This window comes from Topomyia yanbarensis, chromosome 2 (genome assembly GCF_030247195.1).
Source record: "Topomyia yanbarensis strain Yona2022 chromosome 2, ASM3024719v1, whole genome shotgun sequence".
Taxonomy (NCBI): Eukaryota; Metazoa; Arthropoda; class Insecta; order Diptera; family Culicidae; genus Topomyia; species Topomyia yanbarensis.
In genome coordinates, this window is record NC_080671.1 from 131,252,964 (window position 1) to 131,268,207 (window position 15,244).

Genomic DNA, 15,244 nt, shown 5'->3' on the forward strand with positions numbered 1-15,244 from the left:
AGGATGGCAACCCAGCAGCAAGCTGGAGGATCTGCCGAGAGGGTTACTCTCGAGGACAGAAGAGGTGGTGGCTACGAGAGGGGAACTCTCGAGCGCACCGTGCCGACGACGGCATACTTCGGTAGCGTCAACCGCGAATCGATATTCGACGGTTCGGAGTTGCGGTTCCCAGCCTGGAAATGGCGAATGGAACATCATCTTATAAAGATGAAACTCCAGCACACGTTGCTACGAACGCCCGAAGAAGAGGACTTCTACGAACCAGTAGTAGATGCCTCGGAAGAGCTAGAAACAGCCAGGAAGGCTAAGCTCAGAAAACGGCTTGATGACGACGTCGAAGCATTGGACGAGATTGTCATGATGGTCAACAATGATGTTTTGAATAAACTCATTGGGCTCAACTATGCGAAAGAAGCCATGGATACTCTGGTCAGAACGTACCAAAAGGGCGGTACAGCCGCTATGGTTAATATGCGGGACCGGTTGTATACCATCAAAAAAAGACATCACGACAAATTGTCCATGATTTTTGATGAGTACGATCTGATTATTCGCGAGCTAGATCGTATGGGTTCAAAAATGACAGCATCGGAAAAAGTTCATGCTCTACTGATCTCCATGCCAGACAAGTACCGACACGTCAAAGGCGCTCTGATGGTACTGACGAATGAAGAACTGTGTGCCAAGCCGATCATGGAGATCAAACGAATGTTTATTGATGCTGAAGCTGGGGAAGAGAAGCAGACAGAAACGAAAAACGTTGCGCTGTCTTCAAAGTACAAGCCAAGGAGAGAGGTAACCCGATGCTTCGGTTGCAACGAAACTGGGCATTTTAAAAATAAATGCCCACTAATGAAAAAGTTTAACGCGAAGGAGAAAGGTAAGTTCAAGAAGCAGCAAAAGATGGAGCTTAAAAAGAGCTTTGCAATGATGACCAAAGCGGATCGTGGTAGGAGAGTCAGATTCGTAATTGACTCAGGAGCAAGCGACCATATGGTTAATGACGAGAAGCTGCTGGAAGATGTCCAAGAATTAGAGAAGCCAATCACCATTTCGACGGCGAAAGCGGGCCAGAATTTACGGGCAACAAAAGTTGGAAAAATGCGATTAAAGAGTGTTGTGGGTAACAATACAATAAAATAATTGAAATTGTACAACGTTCTTTTTACTCCGGGTCTTGAAGAAAATCTCCTTTCGGTTAGAAGGGTTAGCAAAAATGGTAAAAGGGTTACTTTTACAGATGAAGAGGTTATCTTTGAATTTGAAGATGAAGTAATTGCTTCAGGAATCTTCGTTGATGGTTTATTCCACCTTGATCTATTTCGGGAAGAAAAGTCGGCGGAAGATGGAACAAAATTAGCATTGTTCGGAAAGAAGGTGAGTTTGGAAACATGGCATAAAAGACTTGGTCATATCAGTGATACGAGTTTGGAGAAACTAATTAAGAAAGGAATGGTTGAGGGTATCAATCTAACTTCTGGAAATATTAGTGAAACAAATGTATGTGATGGTTGTATGGCGGGGAAGCAGGCTGCATCCAAATTTAAACAATTGCAGCTGCCAAGATCAAAACGACCACTGGAACTCATACATTCGGATGTTTGTGGAAGCATGGAGCAGGAAACCTATGATGGCTATCGTTACTTTGTAACCTTTATAGATGATTATACGCACTTTCTCGTGGTTTACCTCATGAAACAGAAATCGGAGGTTTTCGAGAAATTTAAAGAATTCGAAGCAATGGCGACAGCATTCTTCGAAAGACGTATTTCAATGCTAAGGTGTGATAATGGAGGGGAATATACAAGTAACGAATTTCAAGCTCATTGCAAAAGAAATGGTGTTAGAATGACGTTCACTGTTCCATACACACCGCAGCAAAATGGTGTAAGTGAACGTATGAACAGATCTTTAATGGAAAAGGTCAGAGCTTTGCTTTACGAAAGTGGATTAGCGAAAGATATGTGGGGAGAAGCATTATATGCAGCAACATATCTAATCAATAGATCTCCAACAAGTGGGATAGAAGAGGACAAAACTCCGTATGAAAAATGGTTCAAAAAGCGACCAAACTTGAATCATTTAAGAGTTTTTGGGTGTAAAGCATTTAAACAAATACCTAAAGAGAGGCGTCAGAAATTAGATTTCAAAACAAAACCTTTGATATTTGTGGGGTACGCAAATAATGGTTTTAGATTATGGAACAAGGATACGCGTTCAATAGAAATTGGCAGAAATGTAGTATTCAATGAATCTACCAGAGCCAATCAAGATATTGACCACACAAACATGGATTTCGTAGAATCATCTGGTCAAGATTTAATTAGATGTACACGCTTAAACCAAGGAGAACAGAACGAAGACGAGGATGCTGCTATACATCCTTCTGATGAAGAACAGCATGAAGAATGCACACTCGAAACAGAGCAAGATAATCTAGATTCACTTGAAGAATCAGTTGGCGAAACTGACTATGAAAATACAAATGAAAATCCAACAGACGAAAGAGAGGACGTCGATGATGGTCAATCATTGCGTCGCAGCAAGAGGGAGAGAAAGATACCGGGTTGGTATTCCGATTATACAGCAAAAACAGCAATGATTTTCAACGAAGAGATTCCGCAAACTATTGAGGAATTGAAGAAAGTTTCTGATTGGCAAGAATGGAAGCATGCTATTCAAGAAGAGTTTGATGCATTACATCAAAATGGCACTTGGACAGTGGTTAACTGTTTGCCAAAAGGAGTTAAACCAATTAACTCAAAATGGGTTTTCTCAATGAAAGAAGATGGAAGATATAAAGCACGATTAGTGGCAAAAGGGTGTTCACAGCGTCCTGGATTCGATTACTGTGAAACATTTGCACCAGTCGCCAAACTAGAGAGTGTTCTGTTAGCACTAGCCCTTGCTAACGAGCATAAATTGTTAGTACATCAAATGGATGTCAAAACTGCATTTCTACATGGGAAGTTAGAAGAAGAAATATACATGAAACTTCCACCAAACGTAAATGGGCAAAGACAAACTGTTCGTCTACACAAATGTTTGTATGGATTGAAACAGGCAAGCAGATCTTGGAATAAACATTTTGATGATGCAATGAAAACACTAGGTTTTGTCCCTCTTAAAAATGACAACTGCATCTATAAGTCAAAATCTAGAGGCATTATAGTAATACTATATGTAGACGACATTTTACTACTTGCCAAAAACATCGAAGCAATTACGTGGATTAAAAAGAAACTTGGAAGGTTATTCCAAATGAAAGACATGTTAGAGATTAAGCACTTCCTGGGAATGGAGATAAATCGTGATTTGGAAAGCCAGACTATTGAAATTTCTCAAACAATATACGTGGAGAAACTTTTTAGTAGATTTGGGATGGCTGATTGTAAACCAGTGGGGACACCATTGGATATCAACACGAAATGGTCAAAATCTGAGGCAAAAATCACTGAAGAGCCATACAGAGAACTGCTGGGATGCTTACAATATCTTTCACTAACTTCTAGACCTGATATTTGCTCTGCGGTAAACACCCTAAGCAAATATGCTAACTGCGCCACCGATTGGCACTGGTCAGGATTAAAACGAATATTGCGATATTTGAGGGGAACGAGCAACACAAAAATAATTTATTCATCAAATAGCGAATATCCAGCTTTAGTAGGATTTGCCGATGCAGATTTTGCAAATGATCCTGATGATAGGAAATCAGTTTCAGGATACGCATTTCTACTGTACGGTAATCTTATTTCGTGGTCAACGAAACGACAACCGACTGTAAGCTTATCAACAAGTGAAGCAGAACTGATAGCACTTTGCGCTGCTACGAAAGAAGGAGTGTGGTTAACACAACTTCTCAATGAATTGGATGTAAACATAACACCATTCATCATAATGGAAGATAGCATCCCATGTATCAACATAGCACAGGAGCCAAGATCACATCAACGGATGAAACACTTGGATATCAAATACCTTTTCATCCGGGATCTCATCAAAAATGGTAAAGTAAAACTACAGTTCATCCCAAGCGTCGATCAACCTGCAGATGCCTTCACTAAGGGGTTACCTAAAAATATACACAGAAAGTTATTCGGTGTATTGAATGTGCAAATTGTGGGGAAGTGTTGAAAAAGAATATTTCGCAGTGATATACGTACGAAATATTCTTTGTATATAAACAATTTGCCATTCACAGGACGGCAGTTGACAGTAAGAACTGTCATATGGAACGTGCTATAAAAAGCTCGGAGATGTCATCTGACAGAACGTCATGTGACAAAAGCTTCAAGTGGGTAACTTGAGCTTTTGCATATGGACGCCGCGCATGGATGTGTTGTTTACTATAGGCAGAGGGTATGACAGGGTATGGCAGTCAATAAGGGACTGTGATAAACAGTGCATGAAATATCAATCGATATCGAACTATGTTAGCATTATATAACTTGACGAACAAGAATCAAATAAAGTTATCTCAAACCTACCTACAGAAATACTTCGTGTTTTCTTACGGTATTATCAACATTAGTGAGTGTTAGTATCAATCTAGTTCAAGATATAGTAGTAAAGGGAAAAATAACATTTCAAATAACGAAAAAAATGCAAAAAGATTAAGTAAAAGTGTATAAATTAGCCGATATTATTTTCGGTACCCTTCAGGGTCTATCCCACATTGTACCCCTTGGCTAGATGTGAACGCGGCTCCAAGGTAAATACTTATGCTGATTTCGTTTTTAGAACCGAGGCGCTCTAGGTTCGCTCTGAGCTGTCACTTTTGTACACTGAAAAAAATCCAAACGTTAATTCTATTTGCTTCAAACCGCTTAAAATTCATATGAAGAAGAAATGCTATTGTTATCTCGCGCACACATATCTTCTATGTGTCAACTGTATAAACTATGTATGAACACACATAAGTTATATGTGCATATTGTTATAGAATGGGGTTTTATGTGCCCAATAGTTATGAAATGTGAATGTAAGATTAATATTTCTTGTAAATACACACATTAGGTTTATGTGCCAGCAAATAGTGTCTATATGCCTCCGTTAATTGCAAAAATCTATGTGTAAAATCAATAGGCATAACGTTTACTTTTTTTTGAGTGTATGGATTTTGTAAATATTAGAGCGAACCTAGGGCGACTCTGATCTAAAAGCGAAATCAGCATTATATTCACTTTGCACGAGGAGCACACATGGTAACATCAGAGTAGGCATCCGCGATCACTGAGTGGAGAGTTGGCCGTTTGCCAGCAGATAGTCAACGAGGTAAGTCGTACGCTATTCAGTTCCGCGTTGGGTGATTCTCGATCAGCTAAATGCTACATTTCACGTACAGTAGTGGAAAAGCAAACTAATAGAAGTACAACAAAAACAGATCAATGAAGTTGAAGAAAAAAACACATGCAACCTGCAATCAAACTAATTGAATTCGTCTAAACGCCAGCAAATGTTATTCATTTACCATTAACGATAATTGCATTCTGTTAGAATTTTAGCATGCTATGCTGATTGGGAATGGATTCACGTGCGTCGGCGAACTAATCGTTCCATAATTTATTCAATTCGATTTTCCCGAATGAGTCGAATCAAATACATGATTTGAACAACGTAAAAAAGTGAGTATCAAATCCTAGGAAGAATTACCCATTATTCTATCATATACACCATTTCTCCATCCATTCCCTGACCTAGCTATCATAAATACTCAGACAAACATATACCCAGATAGATATAGGACTAGCACATAACAATTATATACTAGCACTAAAAACTACAATTATTTCTACATTAACATTAATAGGCTTATTCTTTTACATTCCTTAAACAGAATAATTAATGATTAAGTCACCGATAAATCGACACATAAAGATTTCCACTGCGAACCGTGTCCACCAACATCGCCATTAAACTATGGAACAATGTTTCCAAGCACGGCTCACAGCAAAAGCCAATCCACGTCGATCCGCCAGTCGGCCACGTCAGCGCGCACAGGATAGTGCTGCCGTTCTACGCATAATTGTCCCATGTATATAGGGAATCCCATAGAACATGGGACAATTAAGCTTATAACGGCAGAGTGGTTGATTGTTAGTTTGGGCAGGTGCAGAGTATGAAAAAATACAAAACATGAAAAAAGCTCATAAGCCCTCTCCATCTCCTGGATGCACTACTATCGATGCGTAATGCAATAATCCTTAGAAACAGGCATGAAATCTTACGGATTAATCTTTTGTCTTCTGCTGGCAAGAGTCGAACATCGTCGCTGTTGTGCTATCTTATGACAAGCGCCATTTAACACATTTCGAGAAAAACAATTTTTATAGTTTGAAGTTGAATATCTTGAAACATATAAATGGTTGAAACAATTCAAAGGATACAATTGAAGCTTCTATCTATTCTGTATTGATCTCTGAAATATTACGGTTGAGTTTTTCGGCATAATTTCGACTGACGCGAGTGGTGACCGTTTGTGAAAATTGAATTCCTGCAAATGAAAAAAAAATCTTTTCCCCGCATTACGGGCTGTCGTTTCCCGATGCAAGAACAATAAAAGTGCACAGAAAACATCAGTGTGCATTCTAAAAATAGTGAAAAATGGTTTTTTCAGAGAAAAAATATTGATCCGAAAAGTGAAAAAATACGGCAATAAGAAAAATTTCACCGGCGACTAGCGACTACCAGGTGTCGCCCTAAATATCTTCGCTCGAAAAATAGGTGGAGAACCAGCCGGTCGTTGCTCAGCTATTCTCATCCGCGTCTTTTGTCACCTATTTTTATTGGGTGTTTCATCGGCGGTGCTAGTTTTGAAAATGAGCCACCTTGGATATTCAACTGGTTTTGTTTCGCTTTCTTATTTTATTGCAATTGAGTAGAGGTTTTGATTCTTTTATGTTCGGGATTGCAGATATTTTGTCGCATGTAAATTTTGGGTGTTCGTTGATGTGATGGCAGTGTAAGGGAACACGTATCCGCCGGTCGGCCAACTTTTCTTTGCACTGAGCAAACTAATTTCTATGTTTGTTTAGGGTTTGTTTTACCAACGGGGGAACTGATCCACAGAGCATTCAATGTGCATAGGGACAACACATGGCCTTATTTGAGTGGAATGATGACTTCATGTACTCGCGAGAGGGATCGGGGACCGGTTGGCAATTACCTTCAGTTATATCAGCACGAAGTAAGTGTTTTGCTGTCTTGTTCATTAATTAGCTTTCAAATATATCTCATGCCTCCACGCGAGTCTAAGTCTATTGATGACATATGGTCCTTAGACCGGCGACGACTGGGTGCCATCAGCCTTCTACAGATAGTAGCCGAATGAGAGGGTGCGAACAGATCTAACCGAGAAAACAATACCGTAAAAATGAATAGTTGCTCGGAAATCAGCTCCAATAAGACTTTAATTTGACTAGTATCGATGATCGCGGGTTAATGCGTACTGAAAATTCGCCGCGTCTGTTTTAATGAATCTAGTTTCAACTTCCGTTATTGGTAATAAGCCCGTTAATCTAATCAGGTTAACGATCCTCTGTATTTCCCTTCAATGTTCGATATAACCACTTCCTAAGCAACTCTTATTAGATAATCATCAGTCAAACATGACGAAGTCAGTGTGCATTCGCCAAAATCATCGTTACAACGCAACGCAATAACGGAATAACTCAGTTTGCATTCCTGTTTTCACACTACTTAATAGAGTTTAGTATTAGTAAAAGCCCCTCTTACTAGGAAATCATTATACATGTGCACTTCCAACCATCTACAATAGAAAAAAAAAAAAAGACGCACGCAAATACTTTCTGTATAACATTCCGCATTTTATTCAAACGATCGCCGGGTAAAATCAGCACCGACACGATAGAAACCATGAAAAAATTCGTCGCGTGATTGAATATTATCAAAAAATATAAGCAGTGCTCCTAATAGTAGGCTATCCGGAGTTAAAGTTGCTTATTTTGCTCATCGTATTAATACAACAAATAATAAATTTCCCAAATACTCGGCTGCCGGCTACCCAGAGCAATTATTACATGATAACGCTATTGGCACACTTCCCGAGCAGAGTCTGACAACAAATTGAAAACTAAACTTGATGTTGTGATGTTCGGCAAATGATTACTCAGGTTGTCGTTTTGGTCGTTTTAACGGTTAAAAGATCAAAATGGAGAGCAGCAAAATTGTCCTATGACATCAAACAGAAAACTAATTCTGCTATCAGTGAGAGTAAATTGAAAGCTCATTGAGGCGTTGAATTTTTTTTTTATAACAAAATATGTATTCACTTTGATGATTCACCAAAGAAATATAAACATAGAAAATTCTTCTAAGAAACAAGGATAGCAAAATGAGATCAAAATGTGATGTCATATTTAAAAAATCTAAAACTGATAGCAAAATAAGATTTCAATTTGATGCTATTATCGAAATATGATTTCTACTTGTTGTAATTTTGATGTTCGACTTTGCTCGGGTTACTAATAACTCTCTCCTTCCCGTGATACATGTGGAGCTGCAGAGGATTCCTCGGTCTCTAGTAGCAACATGTATCGGACCAACATTCCTTCCGTTCCCAGAAGATCTGCATTCGGACGTGACTGGCGGCGATATTGATCAGCATGCAGGGATCAATATAGATCGTACAATGTGGCTCATCATGTTATTCCCAAGCATGTTGTTCCAATGAACATTTTACAACCTAATTTGGTTCTGGTCAATAAAAGAGTAGCAACTACGGGCGATCTCTTATGCTCATGCAAATATTACGAAGATCGGTTGACTATGTTGCGAGTTTTTATTATAAATGTAAACAAAAGTCGCACTCACACGTGTAATAGGTGTGTATTGATGAGAAAATTTGTATGGTGTGTCATAATCGTGCATGGAAAATTTTCCGTAGAAAAAAAATCATCAATTATTATCTTTTATTTTTATCTTTGCCTTCATTTGGTCAAAATAACAATCGGTGAAATGCATTTTAAAGGAAATGAGTCAGGGAATCCAAAAAAATAGTTATTTTTGGTTGCAGTGTTGCCAAAAATGCTATATTTCCAGTTTAAAACTTAAACAGCATTTTTCTCACAATTCGTGTATTTTTATTTTGAAAATGATTATACCATTGTGTTCCTCAGATAGTTTCACACATAAAACCATCTTATACACCAAGATAACTTGAACAATCTCCAGACACAGTCATTTGAAGCAAAAAAATAAAATTTTCTCAGCACGTTTCTCGCTATATCTCAGTAACCAAGCAGAATGCCAATATTCTGGATACGTCACTTTGTAGATTTTTTAAACAAGCGATGTGGCTTATCTAACTCAGTTTTCCCCAAAATGGCGTTTGTCATAAGATAGCACAATAGCGACGACATGGGTAGTGTTACTCCGAAACGTTCAAGCCTACTAACATGGCTCACGGGAAAGACAGACTTGTTCCTCATCATTACCATGAGAGCCGACAAAAGAAAGAGGAGTGATTTATTTTTTCATCCAGTGAAAAAGGTGAAATGTGATAAAGAAAAAAAATCTTTGTTAGGTGACCACTTTAATCTCTTCGGTTGACTCTTTACACTAAAGAGTGAATGATCTGGAACTAATAGTTATTGCTAGATTGCACAAAAGAAAGGACAAATAATGCGTGGGCTCGCAGGCGCAAAGGTTGCAACGTAACACGACTGGTAACTCAAACCATTTGTTTACCTCCGATTTTTACTTTCAGCTAATTCTGTCCAGTTTACATATATATCCAACAGACGTACACTTATGAGGGTTTGGGACAGCACAACTACCTATTTATTCATTCCAACATTTCATATATTACTCTTTGGTCTCAGTGTACGTATGCTAGAACTTTTCTGAATGAATTGCATTTCAATCGGTTTTCGCTGTAACCTTTTATATACCCGGTTCATTCGTAGTAGTATCTAAACGATTACTTAGTAAAAGGTGGTCAAAGAATGAGGCAAAATAATACCGCTAGGTAAATAAGAATATGTTTATGGAATAGAAATCAAACCACCAAACGCTAGAAAATTCTGGTCTCGGCTTATGTACAAAAAATGTAGTTTGCCAAGAAACTTGATTGCTGAGCATCCGTCCTTTGAATTCAATAGCGTAAAAACTTGTCGATGGACCGATGGCGAAAAAATAGAAACAAACTCAATTATTCTTGATTTAAACGTATCTCCTTTCCCGAATACTAGCTCGCAGAGTGTCGCTTTTAAATACATACAAGCGGCCATCCATTCGCGCTAGTCATGTACATTTTTACTGTTTCCTTTGCTTGTTTTTGTTTATACTCAATCATACTGCATTCTTTTTTATCTTATCACCCCTTTTTATTGATATAACAATGACCTTGAGCTGAGCTAATTTTGGCTTTTGCAAATGAACAGAAACCCGACGCAAAAAAAATCTATCGCAAAAATATTTCTTTGACCCTAGGTGTAAACCAACAGAATACCGTATTTAATAAAATTACCATTACAAACATTTTATAAAATTAAGCCGCTTTTGAAAAATTATTCCATAGCGTTTTGTCATTCGTTACAAAATTATGCATTACCGTACAATGAACTAATTTTAAAGTTTAGTTATTTTTATGCAAGCCATCTTTGTTCGTGGATGTTTACAAAATATAAAAGTAAACAAAAAGGTATAGTGACACAAAACTACACCATTCTCTAGATTTTTTTTAACTATATTGATATTTGTTTTAATTTTACTTTCGTTTGGAAATTGAATAACATTACTCACAATTGCTTTCGTATAGAGGTTGATGGCATCGTCGTACTTTCTGGCAGAGAACATCCGATTGCCCTGGTCCTTCAGTTCTATGTCGGTCAAATTGGCCGTCGAATACATGTGCTTACTCATGCTGCTTGTTTTCTGGACTTCGTAAAATGTACCGAGAATAACGGATTACCAGAGGTTTCCACCTAATCAAATCGTCCGTCACCAAATTACACTCCTTTTATTCGTATTTAATTACTCAACTATTATGATTGAAAAGATTGTATCACTCCACCACCTAGCCTGCTTTTTACTGCTCTGCAAAATACGTACGACTGTCAAAAATGTACAATGAGCGCATCGGGATATTGAGCAAAAATAATAGAACTACTAAACATCAAGCTGATTAAATAGAAAGGTGCAAACTTTTCGATACAGATCTTTCATTAGGGCCTAAGTACTCAAATGGAGAAAATCAGTTTCAATATTCAATGATGCTTTTCTAAATGTACTAATGGAGCTGTTATTGTAGGTATAATTTACTTTATGTTTTTCCTAGAAAAACTTTAGAAAGACTCCATTTTGGATCGATTGGATTCAGGTTTAGCTGCCAAAAAACGAATCCAATCGAACATGGTCTATCCAAAGACAAATAATAAAGACGTGAAACGCACGAAGAAAGTCCCGAAAATATGCGGTTTACTTTACGCTTTAAGAATGAGTAACTCCGGTCCCTTCAGATTTGGCTGCTCTCACCACTTGATGGCGCTTCTGTTTGATGTTTCTGTTGAGAGTCATCAACGCAGGCCTAGACACTTAACTAAAATTGTTATTTACATTAGTTACGCTGTTTGTTGTGCCCTCGAATTTTTTGGCGTTTGTGTATGTTTTGCTGCCCAACTGCCCAGATCTACCTAAGAATCGGGCTTCGGTTGGGGTCTTTGGATATCATAAATGGTAAGAATGAGACTCCCATAGTGTAGCGAATTTGTTTTTATAGTTTTTCAAATTATTGTATTGATTTCAGCGGATTATGGATGGAAAAAATATTGCAAAATTGCCCAATTTTTTCTTAACACAAATTGCCCAGCTTTTCTGAACACAGACAAAGGCTAAATCTTAAGAAACAATCTGAGACAATTGCCAGAAATAGTTTCTAGGACCATGGTGCAACCTGTTGGAGTTTCCACTGCACTGGTAATATAATAAGATGTACATAATCTACGAGATAGACATGATCCTCCGACCAGATAGATTTTTTCACAAGTGCTGGCGTTAGAGGGAATTCTACAGAATGTAACATGATAGCAATATATAACATTTCCTAAGAGCTGTTCATGTTAAAAAAATAAAGTAAAATCACATAAAACGGAATTTGTTGTAACCAGATCTTCTCAAAACATGTTTTAATGTGCACTGCTAGGGAATAGTACATTCCGGGAAAAACTACTTAAGGGTAAACAAATTTACCTCATCTTTATTTGCATTTGTAAAAAATTATCTAACATTTGATGTCTTAATAAAATGTCCTAAAACTAGTGTGCTTCTATGTGTCTTCGAAATCCAGATGCGATGAGATTAAAATCTAATAGTTCAGAGAACTCGTTGAACCTCCGAACCATTGCGAAGTCCTGTCATCGCAATGGTTCGGAGGTTCAACGGGTTCTCTGAACTATTAGATTTTAATCTAATCGCATCTGGGTTTCGAAGACACATAGAAGCACACTAGTTTTAGGACATTTTATTAAGACATCAAATGTTAGATAATTTTTTACAAATACAAATGTTTGCAGCATAGTCAGTGCGTTTTATTTCAGGAAAGAACCTCTATGCGCCATCTCGTACTCTTCACCAGAAAGCTATGGTGAAGAGTACGAGATGGCGCATAGAGGTGTATTTGTGCGAGTATCTCAGGAATATCTTATTCACCTAGCAGTATTTTGGCCACAAAGACTACCTGCGATATCATTCTCTTTCCTTCGCGGATCACTCCATGGCAAGAAGCGCAGCACCTGACAAACCGTTTCTGAACGCCCTCGATCATATTGATTTTTTTTCCATAATCGATCATATTGATGGTATGGTAAGGATTTCAAACGACATTGCTAAATTCTAGCATCGAATGCACTAATGAACAGTAAAGAGCTTTAAAAAACAAAGGATCACGAAATTTTCTGGATATCTTAAAAATGAATCCCAGATGTCGATTGTAGCAGAGAAATGACGATGGTAAGTTAGCTTGTAATCCAATATTACTCCGAGATGTTTAATGTAGTCAACACGGTGTAGATAAATTTCAGAAATATTACAAAAGGGATGGTGTTCCTAGTGCAACGACAGCTAATGACGCTACTTTTAGCGATACACAAACCTATCATATTCCGCATACACCAGTTATCGAGAGTATCCTGAACGGCTTGAAGTACCAGACAGTCGGTCTGATTATGAATTACGTAGTATAGTTTAAGGTCGTCTACAAAAAATTATTTGTCTCCAGGATTTTAAATAGCAGCAATGTCATTAACAAACAGCGAAAATAGCACTGGTTTGCGTGCACTACCTTGAGGAACTCCAGAGCTGTTTAAAAAGCAATCATACTGAGCATTGCCAACAGCAACTTGACGATGAACGAGATACGATCGAAGCCACTCACAGAACCTAGTTGTGCAGCCAAGTTTTTTTCAGTATGGAAATCAGGGTATCGTGATTCACTTTAACAAATGCGGATTTCAAACCTCTATATATCCATCCACTTGAAGTTTTTTGCACATGTGAGCGATCGAAAATAAAAGACGCAAGGACAGAACATGCTTCATATAACCCGTTTCAAATATATTAGAATATAAAATTCGGAAATAAACCTCAAACGTAAAAATCGGACAGAGATCCTTCAGAATAAGAATCGCTCAAAAAATGTTCACCCATAAAACTCGGATCCAGGATGATCCACCAGTATAAAAATCGGTTAAAAATAAATAAATAAATCGCTCGCAGAATCATCCGTATATTATGATGTTCAAGATTAAAAGTCGGCTAACAAAAACTACTTTGTAAGAGTCGGATATATTTTCTTCCGGTTTTTATAGGATTTTTATCCGACTCTTACAAAGGAAAGTCTAAGTCCAATTTTTATGCTTGAAGTTAATATCCGGTTTTTATATATTATATATTTAAAGCGGGTTTTTCGAAGCATGTTCTGTCCTTGCAATATTCATTTTCGGTCGCTCATGTTATCCATACAAAATGACGTAAAGCACACTAGATTGGTTTCCACCGAACGACCAGGATAGAATCCATGCTGACAGGGGCTAATGTAGAGTCGACAGGAAGCAAATAGTGTTTCGTTGACCAATGTCTCAATTAGTTTTGATTCAACCCCGAGCGAAGTAATTCTAAGATAATTTTCAACGTTACGCTTGAATATTTTTGCCTTTCTCATATAAAGAAAGGCTATGCAATCACTGTAAAAATCGACTTTTTAACCGAGGCCCGGAGGGCCGAGTGTCATACACCATTCGATTCAGTTCGTCGAGATCGGCAAATGTCTGTGTGTGTGTATGTATGTGTGTGTGTATGTGTGTGTGTGTCATTTAAACTCACACAATTTTCTCAGAGATGGCTGAACCGATTTTCGCAAACTTAGTTTCATATGAAAGGTATAACGCTCCCATAAGCTGCTATTGAATTTTTAGTTGATCCGACTTCCGGTTCCGGAGTTACGGGTTGAAGAGTGCGGTCACACAGCAAATTCCCATATAAACTGGTACCACCATGATGTTCAAATGATGTAAAACATATTAAAATTGATGTAACATTACTCTAGTTGCGGGTCTGGATCACTAATGATCAATCAAAGCAGCTTTGACCACATTGGCCACCAATGACGGTTCATGACGCCCCCGGGGAACCCGCCAAGTTCCTAAGCTAATGTCACACCCATTCCCCAACGAATTCTCTACTGATTTTTACAAACTTGATTTCAAATGAAAGATACAGTAATGCCATTGACTGCTGCTGAATTTCATTCGGTTCTGACTCTTGCTTCCGGAGTTACAGGGGTGTTAGTGAGGATATACTGGAATTTCCCATATAAATCGGTACAATCGTAATACCTCAGAGGCTAAAAACTATTGAAATGGTCACCAAATTACTTCTAATCGCAGATCTAGATCACTGATTGCCAATCAAACATTCTTTGAATATATTGTCCACTATCGACGATTCCGGAAGTCCGGAATTCCGGGCATATTCCACAATTAAAGTCACATCGGTTTTTCGGTGATGACTGAACCGATTTTCTCAAACCAAGTCTCAAATGGAAGGCAAAATATGCAGTTGAGTATTGCGTCGCCGCCCCCCCCCCCCGTCTTGCCCTTACACCTCCCTCCTTCATCACTCCCCTCCCCTTGGACCACCCTCACGCCCGCATTTCCTTCATCCACCCCGTATACCGAAATAAGATGAAGGATTTCTGACGCATCCTCCACTCCCACTCTACTAA

General features: G+C 38.2%; 1 protein-coding gene across 1 annotated transcript in view; it reads right to left on the minus strand.

Annotated features, from left to right (window-relative positions):
* LOC131681357 (E3 ubiquitin-protein ligase CHIP) overlaps window positions 1-11,088 on the minus strand; it is a 45,674-nt gene extending 34,586 nt beyond the window's left edge. The window contains exon 1 of the mRNA XM_058962112.1: window positions 10,768-11,088. Coding sequence (XP_058818095.1) covers window positions 10,768-10,887 — 120 coding nt within the window. The 5' untranslated portion in view covers window positions 10,888-11,088. The remainder of the gene's footprint in view (window positions 1-10,767) is intronic.
* Window positions 11,089-15,244: the final 4,156 nt, after the last annotated feature.